Source organism: Betta splendens, chromosome 22 (assembly GCF_900634795.4).
Source record: "Betta splendens chromosome 22, fBetSpl5.4, whole genome shotgun sequence".
Lineage (NCBI taxonomy): Eukaryota > Metazoa > Chordata > Actinopteri > Anabantiformes > Osphronemidae > Betta > Betta splendens.
Window position 1 is genome coordinate 11021984 of NC_040900.2, and position 19996 is coordinate 11041979.

The following is a 19996-nucleotide window of genomic DNA, read 5'->3' on the forward strand; positions in this document are numbered from 1 at the left end:
TGTAGCCAATTGTATTACAATAACTGCATTAATCAGGGTCTCCAGGGAAGAGCAGGAAGGTGATTTGCATTACAGCTGGCAGCTCTCGGCCAATATCTCCTGTTTGTTTTACAACTTAAAGGGCTTTAGCCAAAATAAATGGCATGGTCGCCTCACGCGGTTTGATGACAAACAGTCGAATGAAGCTGCTTTAAAAGCAGCAACACTGACTTTTCCTCTCTTGAGTCGCTCCTCCTCCTCCTTCCGCCATTTCTAGTGGGATTGTGTCTGTGTGCGTGTAACACAAGGAGGGGGTATGGGAATGGGAAGTAGAGGTGGGCGAGAGGGCCCTGGTGGCCCTGCAATGAAATCTGCCTGAGCTTGCCTCTACCAGCTGCAATTATCATTAAGCCTCCAATGGAACCGGTCCACTCCACAGACACCTAAAAGCCGCCGTAGACCCACACATAATATTGTATTAAATGGGACCAAAAAAATCAATACACAATGCAAATGAAAAGCAGGGGAGTAGGATCCACTCAGTATGCATATTTCCTGTCAAGTACACTTTCTGACCCACTGAACGCCGTTCGCGGCGGAACTCAGTACTTTTGAAAATTACTGATGATCTCTTGTTATGAGCCCCTATCTGGAAAGCCTGGCACTATTTGCGATACGCTTGTTTAGCCGCGCGCGCGCGCGCCGCAAGCCCACTCGCTTCCACGCCGAATTAAAAGAGTTTGTCCGTGAACTGAGGAGAATGTGCCGCTTATGTCCTTTTTGTACACAGTAAATGGATGTTGATAAATACCTCCTCCCATGAAGCACTCGTTTTGTGGACGGCTGTGTGCGGCGCACAACGGCACAAGAGAGCTAATTATGAGAGGGATGAGCCGGGGTGAGGAGCAGGGTGGGCAGCTACTTATTTCCCTGCCTTTCTTTCTATTGTATGTGGGGGACATTATTTCTGGAATGCAAACATTACCGCGTATAGGCGCGTGTCACGCTGGGTAGTGCATAGAGGACGTGGAAGAAATATGGAAAGGCATCCTCCAGCAGGGAGGGAGGCGGCGTGTGAATGCAAGCGCTCCGTTAGTGCAAACAGATAAGTGCTTATCATATACCTGTAGCCAGGAGGTCATATCCAATATAGCCAAGCAATTCCTCCAAGCCCACTTCCCCCGGATGAATTTGCAATCTTAACTGGTAGGGTGGTCCCTTCTATTGTGAACAGGGCACACTGAGTTGTCAAGGTATTCTCTCAGAGGCCCACATTCACTCTGGCCCACGGAAGCTATTTAGTCTCTCTCCTCCCTCCCTCCCTCCCTCCCTCTCAGACGCACACTTATTATTTCACACGCACGTGTGGATTCACTAGAATCAGATATTTGGATGTGATATCGCCCACTTTGTGTGGACTTGGTATTAAAAGGCCAAACTTTTAGGGGTAATATGCAGCATGGATGATGGAACTTACAGTGTAATTATGAAACGTACATACAATATTGAATATAACTGTATATTAATAAACATGTGGCCCATTTAGTGCTTCTTCAGGATAGCTGCATATAGTCTTGTTTCATTGATCCTCTCTGAATTGTCTTTTAGTAATTGATAACACCTACAGCATGATATTGCTGTCAATCCAAAATGTGTCACTTTGCTTTTTCGTCTCCAGCTATTTCTAACCTATGACTTTACATCTAAGTGAACATGTTTAAATTACTGTAAGGTTTTTATATAGTAACATTGCATTTTGAAAAATATAAACACTAACATGAATATTAATGAATAGTAAATTTTCAACATCCTGTACAAGGTACATTCTACTTTCAGCGCAGTGCCAGGATTTGTATCAGACCCTCATTTCATCCTCATGAAACAGAGATGAGCTTCTGTCCAATTAGTGCCATGCTAATACGCTAATAAGATGAGACTTTACACAGGAACGATGATTGTTTTTGGTTTTTGGCATTTCCTTACTCTCGCCTTTCATTCTCACACTTCCTTCTTATTTCTATTCAAGCGCACCTCGGTGGTGGAGAACATTTATTTTAGGTCAATGGTTATGATATGAACTCATTATAGGAAAGGTCAGAGGCATACATAAATGTATGCCAGGCTAGCGCGAGCATGGCCCGGCTCAGAGAAGGATCTCAGGGTACTTAAAGGGCCTCGCCCTGGGAAGAGAGAAGGGCAGACCTCACAGGAGGTTCAGAGGCGGTGACTGCCCGTCTCAACTCCTCAGCCAATCCCGTGTCTCACGTTGCTGATTATGCACGCTTCCCGGACCACACTGGCGATACTCCACAGGGAAAGGGGGTGAAGAAGCAGGGTTTTATACGTTATCAGGTCTAAATAATGATGTTGGAGCCGTGAGCAGGAGCGACAGCTATTCCCCTTGGACTTCTGGTTCGTGGCCTGTCGCTTCATTGGTGGAGGCTCCTTTCTCTGCCGACCCGTGTCAAAGGCTACCCTGCGCGAACGAAATAACCTATCGCTGCTCATCGCTCAGACCTCACACTGACAATTATAATCATACATATAGCTTTTCGCAGGTGGATTGGGACGCTATTATGACAAATTGGTGCGCGATGAGAGACGTGGAAGGAGAAGCCTGGAGAAAAGGGAGCGCACGAGCAGGGCGATATGTTGAAGCACAGAGGGACGACTGAAGACACCTATGGGGATTGCAGTATCAGTGTTCTCTACACAGGGTGTCATTCTTCATGCTACGCATTGTTCATTCACCCCCATGCCCCCGAAGGAGTCATATTCTGCCCTGTTTGGCTAAAGAACATTTTCTGTCTGTATGGGTGCTGTCACTCCCCTCTTGTCTCCTACAATGGGGTGGGGGGGGGGGTGTTAGTTGCCACACTGGATGTGTAAAACCCTTCCCTCTCTGGCGGTGCTAGGGTGAGGACCACCAGCATACTTGGCCCCTCTGCCCTGCGATGCACCCGAAACAGAAGTGCATTCAGAGTCTCCCCAGTTTTTTGTTCCTCGACCTCGAGGTACCAACACCCACAAGGCACTGGACTCGCTTCCTGTGCTACTCTTTACTGTACATTTATTACCCTGTTCTGCCAATAACACGTCCTTCGGGCACCAAGATGGATGTTTGCTGAATGAGTTAACCTTGTGTATCTTTGACAGCGGCTATGTGGTGGTCTATGTTTTTGAGGCTGACTTGGCACAAAGGAGCTTTTTGTTCTTGTTTTTTTTTTCTTTTACTTCTTTCCTTGCGTTCTTCTTGTTGTCCTTTGTTTTCCGCTTCCCCGTCTCCCTTTCTTTTTAAAAGAAATACCCTTAAGGGCAGGCTTTTCCATTCAGCATCTTTTTATTCCCCTTCCCTACACAATTTTTATACATCCACAATATCTCCCTCTGGTCCCAGCCCCCAGTTTCTATCCTCAGCCGAGCCTCCGTCCACCAGCCCTGCCTGTCTTGCTGCAGATTTAGCTTTTGTTGGCTAATGTTAATAGGATTAAAATGGGTTACTAGCTCAATCACACAGAGCTTCAAACCATGCCTAAATGTAAGTATCTCATGGGGGTCGGGGGGCATTGTGGTCCTGTCTTTCCCCCCTCTGGCAGCCCTCCTGTTCGGAGGAGAAACCCCAGGCCCGATGGGGGTGGCAGAGGTTTGGCCTCCAGGAAAATCCGCAGGATTATGTCAGCACTCATTACAATGTACACAAAGACCACAGGATCAGTAGGAGCACAAACGGAGCAGTTAAGTCAAATAGGGTGGGCTAGGGGAATCTCTGCTTCCACCCTGACATTGATTAGCTTTTGTGCTCTACGACTCCCCACATTCAGACCACAGCCACTGGGTTAGCGATAAGCAGCGCCTAAAGTTAGGACCACACTGGCTTTTACACTGGAACACATTTCAGTTTTACCAAATAAACACAAGGTTAGCGTCAACTGCGCGTTTCATCTAAAGTCGCCGATTTTCACGAAGCAGACAAAAACAGTCAGCAAGCTGTGGTAAAATCAATTCGGCCTTGGCAAGGTGGATATTGTGAATGTAGCGCACAGTGCCCAGCACCCATGCATAATTAGACAGTGGATGAGAATAGTCTGGGATCTATTGTGATAATGTGAGGTCACGTCGCTCTTGAACACCCATGATAATGACTGTACCCGATGAAGTTGTATCCATTAGGCGCGCTGAAGTGTCCAGTACTGCATTCGCACAGCCCTGAGACTCGTACATACACGCGCCTCATTTGCATAGCGCTTAAACAAAAGTGAAAATAGATCGTGCAAAAAAATATATATAATAAAGCACAATAAACAGCCACACAGGTTGAATATTCTGCATGTCGTTAAAACGCCACAGATGCATCATGGGTGGACTGCCGCCCTCGACGGCTAGAAGCACCAGTGGCCAACTAGCAATTGGTGTTTGTGCTCATTTGAATAGACACCCAGGGGCAGTGTTTCACATGCAACGTTAACACACTCGCCCATTCACCGACACATCAAGACGTGCGTTGTGTTGTCGCATGCATGTGCACACACCGGCTCCTGCCACGCACAAAGGCTTTTTTCAATCAACATGCACACTCGGGGTAAACTATGCAAAATGGCCACATTCATAATTCACTACATCTTGTGCCTGTTGGAAAGAGCTCGAAGCGCGTTTGTGTCCCACAATACAGTGCAAGCACCGCACGTCGACTACGTACGTGGATTTGTTTTTGGCGACCAACACGCAACAACGCGGCGTCCGCGTGGCCTCGATTTAACCCACTGCACTGACGCCGCACTGACGCTACTGTGCGCCCTGGCGAAACAGCAGGAGGCAATTCAAGGGATTTTCTTTTCCATTTCTGCTGCATCAGGTTGGAAAACAATGCACTCGGTCCGCGCATGCCGTAGAGTGTGCAGTGATTCCTGTTAAAGTAGCTTCTCAGTAAAGATTGCTGAGGTCCTCTAAGAATATTACAGCCGTATGGGTTTTCCCTCCACATATATCTGTTTATTTATTTACCTAGATTAGATCATAAAATCATGAAATTACCGTAAAATTGCTTTTTTAAGAATGCACACAGCGTAGAGTTATATTTATGTACAGTGTGTGTATATATAGATATATGTATATGTATATATATTTTTTTTGCCCCTATCCTCTCCTGTCAGCGTATTCATAAATGTTGCTGGAAAATTTCTTATTTTAGCAATCCTCCAGATAGCCAGAGCCCATTTCCATAGCTTTAAATAATGTCAATCTGGGCAAACCCTGGATTGAAGCCCCTGAGCCGGAAGGCACAATTTCTCCTTTGCCTACAGTCTGATAATTTTCGAAGCTATTGGCAACTTGGGAATTTTGCAGCCTTATCACTTGGGCTCAGCGAAGTTCACTGCCACTAATCGGCGCAGGGATCACTCATTCAAGGATTGCATGATCATGTTTTTCTTTTTTTTTTTTTTCCGGGGCAGTGACAGCTGTCTGCACAGGGGGCATTAGCAATGCAGATGAAGCAGCCTAATAGGTTAATGTGTAACACATGAAAATTAGGTTTAATCCCCAAGTGAAATAATCTAACATTTTCAAATTCCTTGATGTGGGAATAGAGACATTGACTGTGACTCAATTAAGTGCAATATGGATCAAAGCAAATTTACCTAGAGCATGCTAGATCCCCAGTGTGTGTGTGTGTGTGTGTGTGTGTGTGTGTGTGTGTGTGTGTGTGTGTGTGTGTGTGTGTGTGTGTGTGTGTGTGTGTGTGTGTGTGTGTGTGTGTGTGTGTGTCACATGACAGGGAGTGTGTTTGTCCTGTTAATGCTGCAGGCAAACCCAGGGTGGCAATAACATCATCATGACAGAAACCTCTGCCTACTTATTTATTTCCTTTACTTACCTCACTGCTCAAATAGCGTCAATGCACACACGCACGCGGACGTGCGCATACTGACACACGCGCTCGCACACACTCGCCCATTTGAAAATGAATGGAAACCTGCAGCGAAGTGATAACTGAGATGGTGTGAGCAGCCTCCGTCACAGCAGCAGTGTTTTCAGCCTAATTGGAACTAAGTACCAGACACATGTGGGAGCAAATATATGTGGCAATTCATATGCATGTGGTCAGGCTGGGATATATTTCCTATTCAAATCTAAATTGAACGGGGTTTGGCTGAATCCACTGCAAATGTAGCGCTAATGTTGGATTGTATCCTGCATCATGCCCCACGATTACTATTAATAAGCTCCTGCTATGTGTACATCGGAGACCATATACAGTGGTGTGTAATGGAAATGGAGCATCAGGGGTTTGTGTGCATGCGTGCGCGTGTGTGTGTGTGTGTCCGTGTGAGTGTGCGTGCGTGTCATTAGCAGGGCGCAGCTGGCCATTAAGGTCCTAGAGTGGGTGTTGTTTTGCTCTTCCCCTCACTATCTTCCTGCCGGTTATTCTCTAACGTGTTACTCTGACCACCGGCACTTTGTTAGAGGACAAAAACATTTCCTCATTGCCTCCCGCACAAGTGCGTGTAAGTGAGGTCGAGACTGATTTCTCAAAGCAGGTAGCAAGTAATGAAAGAGACACACTAAGCCTTTCGCCGAATTGCCAATTGAGAGAGGAGAGACGACTTCAGAAATAAGCACTGTTTGGGGATGGGTAGCGTCAAAACGCACCAATTACCATCCCCAGACAGTTACCCCTCCACTGAAATCAATGAGGACACAAACTGAACAATCAGCTGCAACTAGCTATCAACAATGGAGTGGAATATGCAAAAATGCCAATTAAATGTGTTAGCATACACACAGTGCTTTTTTTTTGTATGATATCCCAACATCTGTGGCATTAGCCGTGGCTCTCTTTATGTAAAACAGAGTCGGGGAAATGAATACGCAATCTACCACTGTGTTTTCATCATTAGCGCGCTCCAACTCGCGGCTCTGCTGCCTCCCGAGCTGCCTGAGTGGGGAGCGAGAGGAACATTTGTGTGCCCTCGCTTGCCAAATTAATTCTTGTCTTGACATCTTAATTCTCAGTTCTTGTGTGTGGTCAAATCAGCCTACTATAGAAAAGCAATCAAGCAATTATTCCCAAATTATATTTGCCCAACACACACTGATTGGTTATTCTTTTCTTATTGAGTAAGCTCATTAATTCTGAGCAGCTTGCTTGTTATGCCTCTGCCATTACTCCTTTCCCCTCTCATCCCCTCTCTCTCTCTCTCTCTCTCTCTCGCTCGCTCTCTCTCACCCCCTGCTCTTCATCATGCACACTCACTCCCAGCTCTTACTTCCACCCCCCCCCCCTCACACACACACACACACACTCCTCTTTCCTTCTCTCCAACAGATGCACCCTATCTTGCAGCCCCAGCCTGCTGATGTTTTGGAGATGACATACACTACAAAAGCCCCATGATCTGTGGCATTGTCTAGTCGGCCAATTACTATTCCCATCTCTGATTAACTTTGATGTGGAACCTAATGAGATAAGGCAGCTTATCGAGGCAGCAGCTGATAGCGGTCTCATTTATTGCGGCGCCTGGCACCCAAGCAAGTGACAAAACTAATGAGGAGGAGTTTGCATGTAAGCTCAGGTCTGAGGGAAGTGCGAAATTGTTCATCTGCAGTTCATCAGCTCCTGCCTGAAATGGTCTCGGCATCATCAGCGCGCGGCACGGAGACACTTCACATAACAGCACAGTGACTTGCTGTACAACAAGAGCCACCAAGTTTCTCTCTCTCTCTCGCTCGCTCGCTCGCTCGCTCGCTCTCTCTCTGCAGCACCTTTCTCCTAACAGCTTCTTTTCCCTTCTCCAGGCTCTAATGGTGCAGCTAATTGCTCAGGTTGTTTAGCTGTGAGGAATGCTGTAGAGGAGTGCGTGCGCAGGGCTGCTCCCTTTGCTTGATCGCCAAGAGGTGAAACCTTAATTTTCCACTTCTGCCATCTGTGTCTATTTTTATTGCCTTGCGTGCGCTAGAGTGTGTGTGTTTCTCATTTTAGCACACAGAGAATAGGGAGTAATGGTATGCGAGTGTGAATGGATCCCATTGTGGTATTTTAACTAAACGTTTTTAAATGTATAATATTTAAATTACAGTTTTGTAATGAAATCCCAGTTTTGACATGACAACAGTTACAATAAATAATAATTCAAAATATAAGTGTAGCCTATATAATATATATGTCACAGCAAGGCAGTATAATAATTACTGCCTTTAATGGGTTGGTAACATTTTCTTATCAGCAATACCACTATATTATAATAAAACAGCCCTTTTAAATAATACTTTTGTTGTAAAGCAGCAGCACCACATTCTTGTAACGCGGCTGACGAAGGAGGGGAGGAAAAAAAAAATCACCCTGAAGTGAACTGAACTGCGAATTCTCCTGCACGGACTGTGTGTAAAGAGGCAGGAAGTGTGTGCCTTTTGATTTGGAGTATAAAAGTAAATAATATTTGTACATCTAACACATACTCGAAGTGAATGAGCAGCCCCTGAATGTGTTTCTATGAGCAAGTGGAGAGCTCTACAGACTTTAAAGCCGGAGCCCAATTAAGCCTCGCCTCATCGGGAGAGGGAGAGGAGCTGAAAGCTGAATACATAAGATAATGCAGCTGCACTAAAGCAGCCGGCTCGCTCAGTGTAAAATTAGAGAGGGAGGGGGGGAAAAATCTTGATAAAGAGAGAAGAAAAAGCAGGCAGAGACAGTAGGGGGAAGAAGAGGAAAAGAAGTTCCTTTGGGCCGATTTCCTTTGAAACTGGTTAACCAAATACAGCCATTCATATTCAGCACAATTAATAGTGTCTCTTTTTTATTCCGACAGCACATCATAATGGGCGGAGGGGAAGAGAAAGAAGAGGATTTCTTTCTCCCACCAAATTGTAGCCAATTTAAGGACAAAGCGCTACCCTCTAGTTCGTCAGAGTAGGAGTCTCACTCATAAAAGAAGACTGACAGTCGGGCATCCAAATCTCATTCAAGGACGCAATTTCCAAATGCTAATCATAATCTGCAGATGTTGGCCACTGATACATGCGCTTATTTATTTATTTCCTAGGCGCGTCTGTGCCCATTTGGACGGCTTGTGATATCTGAAACAAAGAAGGGGAAAATCCCTCCTTTTTGAGGCGCGCGGACATCTGCACCGCCGGTGGAGGGACCGCGCACGCCGGCCGGCGCCGGAGCGCGTGCACGCACACGGGAAGTGCTGGACACGTGCACGCACACACACACAGACACACACGTGCAACGCCGAACCCCTTCCTCCTTTTCTACTCTCCCCTTCTCTTCGGGTCGTTTTAGAGTAGCTCAGATGTGTCATCAGACATTGGTTTGCATCTGAACCTGAGGGAAAAAAGAAATACTTGACAGAAAGGTATATAAAAAGAGGACACTCTGAATTTTTGACATTCTTCGCACAGCTGCTTCAAAATGAGTAGGATGGAGAGGTAAGGGAAAAGCAACTCCAAGACACGGTTTTGTTTATTTGCTGCCTTTTCTCCCTTCCCTCTTTCAGGGAGATGGAGGCTAGCGCGAGGCCACAACTCACTCATCCTTGTATAGAGGGACTCAGGCGCAGGGCCGTGAAAGAGAAATAGGCACGGCTAAATGAATTCTGGGATCTGTTCTATTCAGCCCAACTCAAAAAGGATAACCCTTTTATCCATTTAGATACCAAATGCAAGGTGAAACCCAACTCAACTTGTCAGCTAGGTGACATTAAATACACGGCTTCCTTTGATGGGTAAGTAGCAACCAGAGCTTTTAACCACTAATTAAAGTGTGCGCCCGCTGTGTTTGTGAGCGTGTGTTTTTGGTTTCGACTCGTCCCAACATTTCTATTTCCATCTTTCGCCTTTTGTTTGCTTATGTTGATTATTTGCCTTTTTTCATTCTTGTGGGAAATTACACTGGAAATAAACGTCCTTGACTGTGTGCTACCATTCAGCCCTGTTCTATCTGACATTCATATTTTAGATAGCACACATACATCCCCGCAAGACTGTGCTTGCAACTGTGTAACCCCTGTTTGTGACGGCAGTCTGGCTAACTTTAATAATTAATATTAATGTGGTTCTGGCTCAGTGGGGTTAGCACTTGACGACAGAAGCCTTTGTAGAGGTGGCACCAGAGACATTGTGTTGCATAGATGCTGGTTTTCTTAGAAGACTGTTCCTGGACGGCTCCAAAGCCACCATTGGCTCCTAGCTTCCTTTGTCGACTTTGTGCTGCCTTTGCCTCAAATAAACAAGCCTCCCAGCTGAGTCGGCGCCAGGTTCTGGTTGAAACAATCGGCACTCGTGCCCCTCTCAAGCATGCCAGGCCAATCAAAAGGCAGAGGGAGACAAACAGAGGCGCGCAGCTGTCCTCCGAAACAGAATGAAGCACTTCCGGGGCTGGTGAGGAAGATCAGGGCACGGTGCGCTTTAAATGAGCCATTGTACTGCACCAGGACAACCTTGAGGATCACACAGCACCCGATTGTGGGCTCAGTGACACCCTCAGCCACGTTCACCCCCACCCAACTCTTCTTTCCCATCTTTATTCATTTATTTACCTGTCTCTTCCAGTTGTATTCTCTCCCGGGAGTGAGAAAAAGAAGTTGCCCCACTACAAATGGATGTAATGGCTTCGGTGCCTCCACCCACCCTCTTTCCAGTCAGCAGCAGACTGTGAGCGAGGCAGACTCTGCACGTCTGGCCGCCAAAACACTCAACATGCCACAGCACTCCGGCTGGGTGCTGAAAGCGGGTCTGCATTTTAATATTTAGTGCGCCGATTCATTAACATTCTATTCGAGCCCACAATAGACACTGGAGAGGCTTTGACCCTGCAGTTCCAACCATCAAGGTCAGTAACTAAGAAAATAAAATCAAAATTGCATCCTAGCACACAATTGGATCCTCCAGTCCTGCCTTGTTCCCTCTTAAGGAAATAAAATTACCCCCCATCCGACACGATAAACGCATTCACCGCGTTCTCAATAGGGGCACTTTGGAAAAGACTTCAGAAGCAAAATAAAAATAGGGTTTTGATGTTACAATGTCAAAGATAAAATAATCTTCAGGACAAGCAAACTCAGAATCTTTTCTATTAGTTCGAGTTGTAGTTCTCTATTTAGGCGCCACTGTGTCGCATGCACACACATGCACGTATAGGGTTTTGTAAAGACGCTCACAAAGGCTCTATGGGTTTTGTAGTTCACCCCAGCAGCTTTACAAGCCGTGCCAACTATGCAGCGCCGCGTCTGGGAAAAAAAAAGGTCACCCTCGCTCGCACCATTTACATCCCTGCACATATGGACGCGCACGCATATATAGAGAGCCGGGAGAATAAATCTAACCAAGCAGTCGATGGTGCGATTGGTTGCTGTGAGGGGTGAGCATGTTGCTAACACGTTCCCTGTCACTGGAGGGGCTGTATGTGGGCAGACACAAAGCCTCATTAAAATACATACGGAGCCGGTGCTGCTCTGGTGGGTGGGAAAGATGCTCCATCAAGATGTCGTTACGACAAGGCTATCTCCACCCACTGGCATGTATCTGCCTCGCACTGTCCTCCCCCATGCCTGGACCGCACAATGGCAGCCTCCTTTATAGCCGCCGTGGGCCGTTCCCTCCGTTCTCCGGGAGGTCACGGCCTAATCCTCGGGGAGTTCTCGCATTGTGTTTTAGCGAGCCGGGGTCAAACTGTTTGAAATGAGGGGGTTTAGTTAAACATCTATTAGATAGGGCCCAGAGTGTCGGGGTGCGCTTGGTTTAAGCGCGAGGCTGTTGTGTTCAGCTGCCGCAGCATATTGGGCCGCGTTTCGGACACGTCCCGTACGCGTCGCGCCGAACAAAAACGCCCCCGCGGCGTACGTCGCCTCAAATAAAACGCGCTGACCTCGGTGTTCACCTCAACACATGGCGACGCTCCTCCCGCAAGGAGAGCGTAAATCTGCTCGAGAGGAGTTGTGTGCGTTTTTGCGGCAGCTTCTTGGCCACCGAGAGGCGCTGTGTTGAGAAAATGGAAAAGAGAGAGGAGGAGGGGGAGGGTACGTTTAAAAAAAAAAAAAAAAAAAAGAAAGAAAAGTTGAAAGTGTAGCTAGGTTGTCGGCGGCGCCGCACAGGCCAACCGCCCTGTTAGTGAGGCTGACATTCAAAGCGAGTCGGGACGCCGACAACAATCCCACAACCTCCTGCTGTGAGGAGACATTTCGCATGGTGACCGACTTCTTTGATACGGCTCTTGTGATCCTCGCTGGCGTGACTTTGAGAAAACGCCACACACACGCGCTCGCACACAGCTCCGGCCGCCACCATTACATACTATTTGAAGACAGGGCTCCTTTTTTTTATATATATTCCAGAATTTTCGTTATTGTCGTCCTGATATCACCCTTTTACGGCTAAACATGTGAACATGGGACTTGGTCGCCAACTTCACACGCAGCTCCTGGATCCATTCTGGAATAACAAAAATATAATACACAACAAAATACAACGCATGACTGTATATTATACTGTAAATACACTATGAATATCACTGCAGGGAAAACCTGCTGTATTAATAACTAAAGCATGACACTGGTGCCCACTAATAGCAATGCTGTCCCTGCTACTGTAGCAACAAGCAATAATTCAGGTTGTGAATATACAAACCACTTTCAAGACTAAAGGCAAACAGGCTCCACTAATTACTGAGGCACTATGCAGTCATTTCTCTGAGCAGGGGTTACTGAATGGTTGCCTATTACTTCACTCTCCCTGCACCAAATGCTTAAGATAATGACCAGTTACTAATTGGTGCTTATACCTTATATCAGTTTGTGCGGAATATAATTGCAGCTATTATGGTGCTAAATAATCATTGGAATTAGCATCTTTTAGCTGGGGAAAAAAAAGTGCTAAATAGAAGTGCGCAGCATTTTCCAGGAAGAGGTCTCGGTGTCGACGCACCACCAGTTGATTCATCATTAACTAGAGGGTTCAGGGCAGAGGGAACGGCTTTGCTATCATATTGTGGCGTCGGCACCAGCTAATGGAGGCGCCATTAGACGTGGCCCATGCCTCTCCCAGCGCCGGCGTGAGGTCTTTGCGCCAGCGTGGAGGAAAAGGGAGGTTTATATTCTATGCAGATCACGCTCCCCGTCCTTCAGCAGCTCCTCCTTTGTGTCGGCCCTTCCGTCAGCTGTTGACTTCCCAAGTGTCTCAGACAGCCGTGTTTCTGTCTGCGCCTCTGTCCACTGCCTTGTCCCGCTCACATTTCTGAAGTCCGCTGACTGCTAATGGCCGTGCCCAGACAAAGAGCCCACTTTGTGGCCACTCTGAAGGGCCGGGGCAGGGGCCAGGGACGGCGAGGAGGGGCGTCCAGGGAGGAGGGCTCGGTTTGGGGGGAAAAGGGAGGGCTGAAGCTGGGACGAGCACCCCGGCACTGCCTGCCTCTCTGCACTCGTGTCACGCCTGCGTGACAACCACTCCTCTGTGCTTGTTTGAACTGTCCTTTCCAATTAGCACTAATAAGTCACTCTGTAAGGATGAGCAAGCATAGTGTGCCCAGTCACCCCCGATCGCACAGGCACGGGCAGATTTGAAGGCAAAACACAAACACACGCGTTTTTCCCTTTCCACCCTGAGCTTAGCGGCCCGTGAAAATCCCAGGAGGACAATCCCACTAATAGACGGAGAAAGCCCAAAACGCATCTCATTCCCAGCAAACAAGTGCCATTAAAGAGGGAAATTAATGACAAGTCGTTTGAAGGGTTTGCTAAGAATAATTTTATTCCGGGCTTCTCACTACCGCTGAAGAATTGATTAGATCCCTGCTCAATCAAACGTGCCTGAATCAATAGAGAGCGGAGCGCGACATGCTCCAGTCTAATTTATTCACAGCAGCATCGCTCTTACATGAGAGTCACAGACAAACAGAGGAAAAGAGAGAGAGAGAGAGAGGGCAACTGTGACAGGTGACGGTGCGAGGCCCCACTGAAGCTAAAAGCTAGTGTCAGTGGCAGGTGTGTCCCAGTTCATGCTTTATTAAATTAGATCAAATGCCTTCCAGCATCTACCCAGGCATTCAACATGCAACTATTTCAAACAATCGAACACACTGTTGATAAAATATAAAACGCTAAAGAAACAATTACTCTTATTTAGTTCCATGAAACAGTGTTCAGCTGTGAGAGCAGCATGGGGAGGAAACCTAAGGAGCTCGGAAATACTGACAAAGTAGAGCCTGGAGGACTTAGTCAAGCTTGGCTGTGCTCTGCTGTTTATTGTTGCCTGCTTGTTTATTGTCATGCAGAAAGCAGAGGAGGTATTAAAGGCAGATTTCGCCCTTATTTTAAAATGTGGCGCTGAAGATTAGAGGGCTTGCAAAGCACTGTGGAAACACTTAATTGATTTCCTTTGGACTGTTTACCTCTACTGTAGCCCTCCTAGAGCCCAGCGCCCGCTTGCACGCATGCACACACAAACACACACACACATGCGCACACGTAAAGCACAACCCTGGCCCCATTGACGCCAACACAGGCCTGCCAAGAGCCTCATTTGTATTCACAGCAGTGGCATTTGCCAGCCTGAGCGTTGCCGTGGTGATGCTGCCCACACAAGTGATGATAAATGGTGCTTTCAGCTCCTCTGCCTTCCATAGTGCAGAGCAGGGAGCTGAGGAGTTGCTGGCTAGGACCCAGCCACAGCCACAGCTAAGCAAGGCCTCATCCCTAACACCGGGCAACTGACGCATGACTACACAAGCCCAGGGCTGCTTGAAGGCACGGGGTGCAGGGGAGTGGTGGGTAAGAGGGGTTTGGTGCTCTGTGTGTGTGTGTGTGTGTGTGTGTGTGTGTGTGTGTGTGTGTGTGTGTGTGTGTGTGTGTGTGTGTGTGTGTGTGTGTGTGTGTGTGTGTGGATATGGAGAAAAAAAGATTTCAGTTTCTGTGTGTGTGTGTGGGGGGGGGGGGGATAGAGAGAGAGAGAGGGAGCGTGTTGGAAAGAAGTGTGTGCTTGAACTTGTTATTGTTGGCTGAAAAAGTGATGTCAGCTTCAGTGTTTCTCAAGTGTGTTTTGTTCCCTGTATTTTCCTGCTACATGACAATCTGATTATAAGCTACTCACATGAAATATCTGACTTTAAAACCTCTCAGAATTCTCCTATTTTATTCATTACTTCTTTTTATGGTTGAAGCACCAAGACACCTGAAAACAAATGTTTAACTCTCTCAAGCAAGAGCCTTAATAATAGGCTATAAATCAAAATAACAGTATCATTCAGGAAAATTATACAACTTCAAATAAACTATATAAATTACAAAAAAACCCACAAGATTTTGAAATAACTAAATAACAAAAATAATGACTTGTGTTTAAGAAGTAGCGTACTGATCTGGGTTTTAAAAGAAAAACAAAGAATCTGTGTGACCCTGATAAATTGACAACTGCAGGTACAAAAACCTGGTAAATGTTCACTACACAGCAAAGCAAACAAAAACAGTTGTGTGAATAATTGTTTGATAAAGTGTAACAAATTCATGCTCAAAGGCTCTTCTGGCTGGTTCAGTCCCTCCTTTCTTTTTCTCTTTAACTGCAGGTGCCGCAGTTAGAAGCGCTTGGCGAAGGCAAACAGGGGGTTCAGGTATCCAGCCACACTCGCCTTTCCCACAGCCAACGCACACGGATGTGCGAGCAGTGACGATGAGGAGGCTGGAGCCCTGCTTAAATAGAGGATGTCGTTCCCACGGATACGCTGCGGACCAGAACCTGGCTGATGTCACATCATTCAGCCTCAAGTAAAGCAACGGCAGAGATGGATGATGCTAATGTAGGAATAGTGATAGTAGCTTAAAGTGCAGTATTTTTTAATTTTTTTAGACTGTATTTTTATTTAATGAATTAAAACTAGAAAACACAGTACACGTTTTGTTTACACTTTTCCAGCTTCACAGCTGCGTCTTTAAGCATTAAGTTCAAAACAAGCAGACACAATACTAAAACCTACCCCATGATTCATAAACTTCACAAACATCCACGTTTTTGAAATTTTTTGTGTTTTTAGGCCGTGTTAAATTTAGAACGGGGAAGTGAACTGGTGAAATTACAGTAATTCTTGCACAGGAGCGCAGTCGTCGGCTCGGTCAGACTCGGGGGCGACCGCTGCTTCAAAAGATGGCCTGACCCTTCTAAAATCAAGCCTGATTACCCATCTCTAGGACACTAAGAGGCGCCCGACTTCAAAAGGAGCAGAGACAATCACGGGTGGCGTGGCGCGGGGAGGGGGGGGCGCGGAAGCCCTCCGTCCTGTGCGGCGGGCCGACTGAACGATCGCAGCCAGGGGGCCGAGGCTGTTAAAAGATAAATGTATTTCTCTGTTCCATTATTCATGATGCAGAGGAGGTGGGGAGGGAGCGGGGAGAGAGGCTTAGCACAGCAGTGGATTCCTCCTCAACCTCATCAGGGCCGAGGCCCCCGCTGCACCCGCTGCACCCACACCCTGATGTAAGAGGGGCTGGGGGGGGGGGGGGGGTGACAGCTGTGAGGTGAGAGATGGACATAGCGAGCTAATGCAACAGCACATATTCCACCACACACGCGGTTAGCAGTTAGCGGTTAGCGCACCTATAAAAACACCAGGGTGACTTTTAAGCGACGCACTCGTTATTCGCCGCTAGAATACTTTGCCATCGTTTCACGATCAGAAAAGCTGAGAGGAGCTCGGGTCCGGCTCGCCGAGCAAACCTCTCAGCTGCTGATTAAGCAAAGGGTTTGGGCAAACATTTTGGAGACGTCTATGGAACACGAGCTTTTGTCCAAGTCGTCTGTGATCGGCGAGAAAAGCAGATTAGGACGACCCCGGTGTCACTGGTTTGGAGATGAGCTAGCGTCAGCAGCCAAACACACTGGAGACACGAGCAACAGCTCCGCCTCGTCTATACCAGCAGACAGATCCTTTCATATTCACTGAAATTATGAAATTAATATAACGCTGCTAGCACATTTTCCCTGGATCGTATTGTAACCAAATATATTTTGGAGCCATTAAAGGATAAAGGAAAACAATGGTTGTGTTGTGTTCAGCAAAAGCATTTATCTTCTGCGCTTCATGATGGGAGAAACTACCTGTTCATGTTTTAATCAAATGCTTTCCAAATTGTTTCATAATTACCCATAATTGAACACACACTGTGCAATTTTGCTGTTCGGTGCCAGTATCTATTTTGTGCAGTTGTTGAAATCATGCTGGCATTGTGTTCCGCCTCAACAATGGCAATAACCGTTAACTCTGGTGTTCATTTTCAAACATTCTTCCACCAATTATTTTTTTGGGGGGGGGGGGCAGGATTGGAAATTAAAAGAGAAATAGTATTTTTCCTAAATGCGTTTTCTAGGTGTAACCAATCTTCTGAACATTTAAATTGTTCTAGTTGAATGTAAAACATGACAAACAGTTGAATCGTCACTAACGGACAGATGAGACTTTAATATTCATTAAAAACCTGCTTTTACTTCTGCACAAGTGGTCCCCGGTGCTCGTGTTTACACATTTGCGATACATTATACCGGCATAAAATGCACACCAATGCTCGGGAGAAAGGAGCTCTATGACAGAGTGGAGGGTGGTCTGAACACATCAATACTCACGACTACACGCTGGGATCAGTTGTTTCCAGACAAGAGGGCACAAGGGTGGGAAAAAAAGACGGCCCGGCCAGGAGATGTGGGAAGGGTGTGTGTGTGTGTGTGTGTGTGTGTGTGTGTGTGTGTGTGTGTGTGTGTGTGTGTGTGTGTGTGTGCACTCGGACAGATAAGTGTGTTTTATCTGTCTCTGTGTACTTGTTTATGTGGATCGCTATTCTTGCTTTGCCACTTTACACATTCTGTCTTGAATTAGACACAAGAGACAAAGGGCTTCATATTTGCGCTTGCATGTCAAGGATTACTTGTTCCATTGAATACACCCCCCCCTCCCCATTATCTGCTTATCACTCTGTGTGCTCTTTAATCTCTTTCTTGTCTGTGCTCAATGGCTTCCTCTCACTGTCTCCCCGTCACAAACGTAGCCTTTCTCCCCTTCTATTTTTTAACACTTACAAAACTGAAAAGGCCCCGGCCCGGCCCGGGCCACCTGGAAGCGCCAGTGGAGCTTTCTCCCAGGCCTGGCTCCCTGCCACTAGCCAGCTGTAGCATTGTGAGCGGCCCATCTCAGTTAATTCCATGCATTGCAATTGTTGCCGGGCACTGTTTACAGCCACCTCCTACTCCGCCTGGGTAGCCTCTCCGATTGTCCCGGGGCCTCCCTTGTTTAATACTGTTTTGCAAGTTATTAAGCCCTGGAAGTCCATTAATCACAGTTCACGGGCTGTGTAAGCCCACACAAGGCAGCCAGGGGTGGGGGATGGGGAGGCACACTCGCTGTCCTCAATGGGCTTAGACGGTGGTCCATTCAGATCCCTAACGAGATCATTACCACTAACTAAATACAAACCTGACCCCGCGACCCGCTGGGAAATTACGTAGGAGCGCCCCGGTGCAAGACATTAATATACACCCCACCCCCCCACCGTCTCCACCCCGCCCGTTTCCCTGCAACGGTGCGTAAAACGCCCACCCCCAAAGTCTCCCAATGCAACCCAACCCTGCTGCACCCCCCCCCCTCCATTCTCACTTACTTGCCAATGGACAGAAAACTAAACCTGTCATCAAAAGAGGCCTAATCACTGCTGTGATTGTGGTAAACCAAGCCTGACAGACATTTCACTGAGGCCTCAATGGCCACATCAGTGCCACCTCCCTAGCCAGTCCCCGCTCCTTTCTCTCGCTCCCTCACTCTCCCTTTTTACCAGGCCTCTGGCCAATGAGCAGCAGACACCCGGGGGCTTTTCAGATTACTTGACACACTGTGTCCACTTTTGGGAGGGAGACCACCTGGTAAGCTCATTTTAATACAAAACCAGTTCAGTCTTCTCTCCCTTTTCTCCCTACTCCTCTAATTCCGCCTCTCAAGCCAAGCTACCACCATGAATTCTGTCTAATCCAGTGACCCCCACAGAACATTCCTGGTTTTACACTCCTCGGAAGAGGCTGGATTTGGGCGGATTACATGCTTCCAGTTCTGTTTGGAGGCACCTGTGACTGGAAGTGGAGGAAACAACTACCCAACAATGTCAGTGAAACACACAGTGGAGTCACCGTCTGATTTTCACTTATATGACAAGTTGGTCCCGCGTCGCACCTGCGACTGTGGAGCGTTAGGCTGGAGCAGCCGCTGCTCGGCGGCTGTGCGGCCCAGGCCTGAGGTTGGGTGGGGTTAAGAGGGATGACGGAGTGGGAGTGAAGGGTGTGGATGGAGGGAGAGGTTGGTCGGGGGTTCGCGCTGACTTTCACTTTAGCCCCTCAGCTTATGTTAAGATGTTGTCACTTTCACCATCTCAAGTGTTGCCACTTCAGATGCCGGGGCTTAACGTTCGCAGTGGGCGCTGGAAGTGGGGGGGTGGGGGGCAACAGGGAGGAAGTCTGGGAAGATTTCCATTTTAAACAATCACAACTTTGTCACGGTGTCACCTGGCTGCCGTGGAACCCGCTTCTCCGCGTTCCCAACTTCCTGTCTCCCTTTTGTGCCTCCTTCTCCTCCTCCTTCTCAGCAGCCTCTCTTCATCTTCCTCAAGAACTCTTTAAGGTGGCGTTTCCGCCCTGAATTTCTTTGCCAACTTGATAAATTGTATCTCACAGCCTTTTGAGTTTGGTGGGTAATTGTTTCGGTCCTGTTCTTTTTTTTTTTTTTTTTTAACACGTCGCAGAGGAGGCTGAAGCTGTGTGCTCGGTCGTAGATGTGCATATTTTTAAATTAGGTGTAATATCCACCACTTTAATCCAAGATAAGATCTCAATTGTCCCATGATGTGAAATGGAGATGCAGCGACAACCGGGGGCTGAATTAAATTGAAATCTTAATTTACCTGGATATTATCCTCCAGTGAAATATAATCGCTGGCTGAATAACTGGGCACGCAAGCAAATTCTTAATTGACTCTTAATGAGTGTCATTGAACGGGTGCTT

The 19996-nt window shown here is 47.1% G+C and overlaps 1 protein-coding gene across 15 annotated transcripts in view; it reads left to right on the top strand.

Annotated features, from left to right (window-relative positions):
• The window catches only part of LOC114848077 (uncharacterized), a 60170-nt gene that overhangs the window by 26005 nt on the left and 14169 nt on the right, over window positions 1–19996 (top strand). For 2 of the 15 annotated variants that reach the window (XR_008693619.1, XR_008693617.1), the window contains exons 3-6: window positions 7774–7872; window positions 8784–9704; window positions 10531–10711; window positions 15533–15731. Coding sequence is in view for 1 of the 15 variants with exons in the window: in XM_029138244.3 (XP_028994077.1) it covers window positions 10276–10711; window positions 15533–15731 (635 nt within the window). In the remaining 14 variants the exon portion in view is untranslated. The other 13 variants (XR_008693614.1, XR_008693615.1, XR_008693620.1 and 10 more) reach the window with 12 other exon arrangements.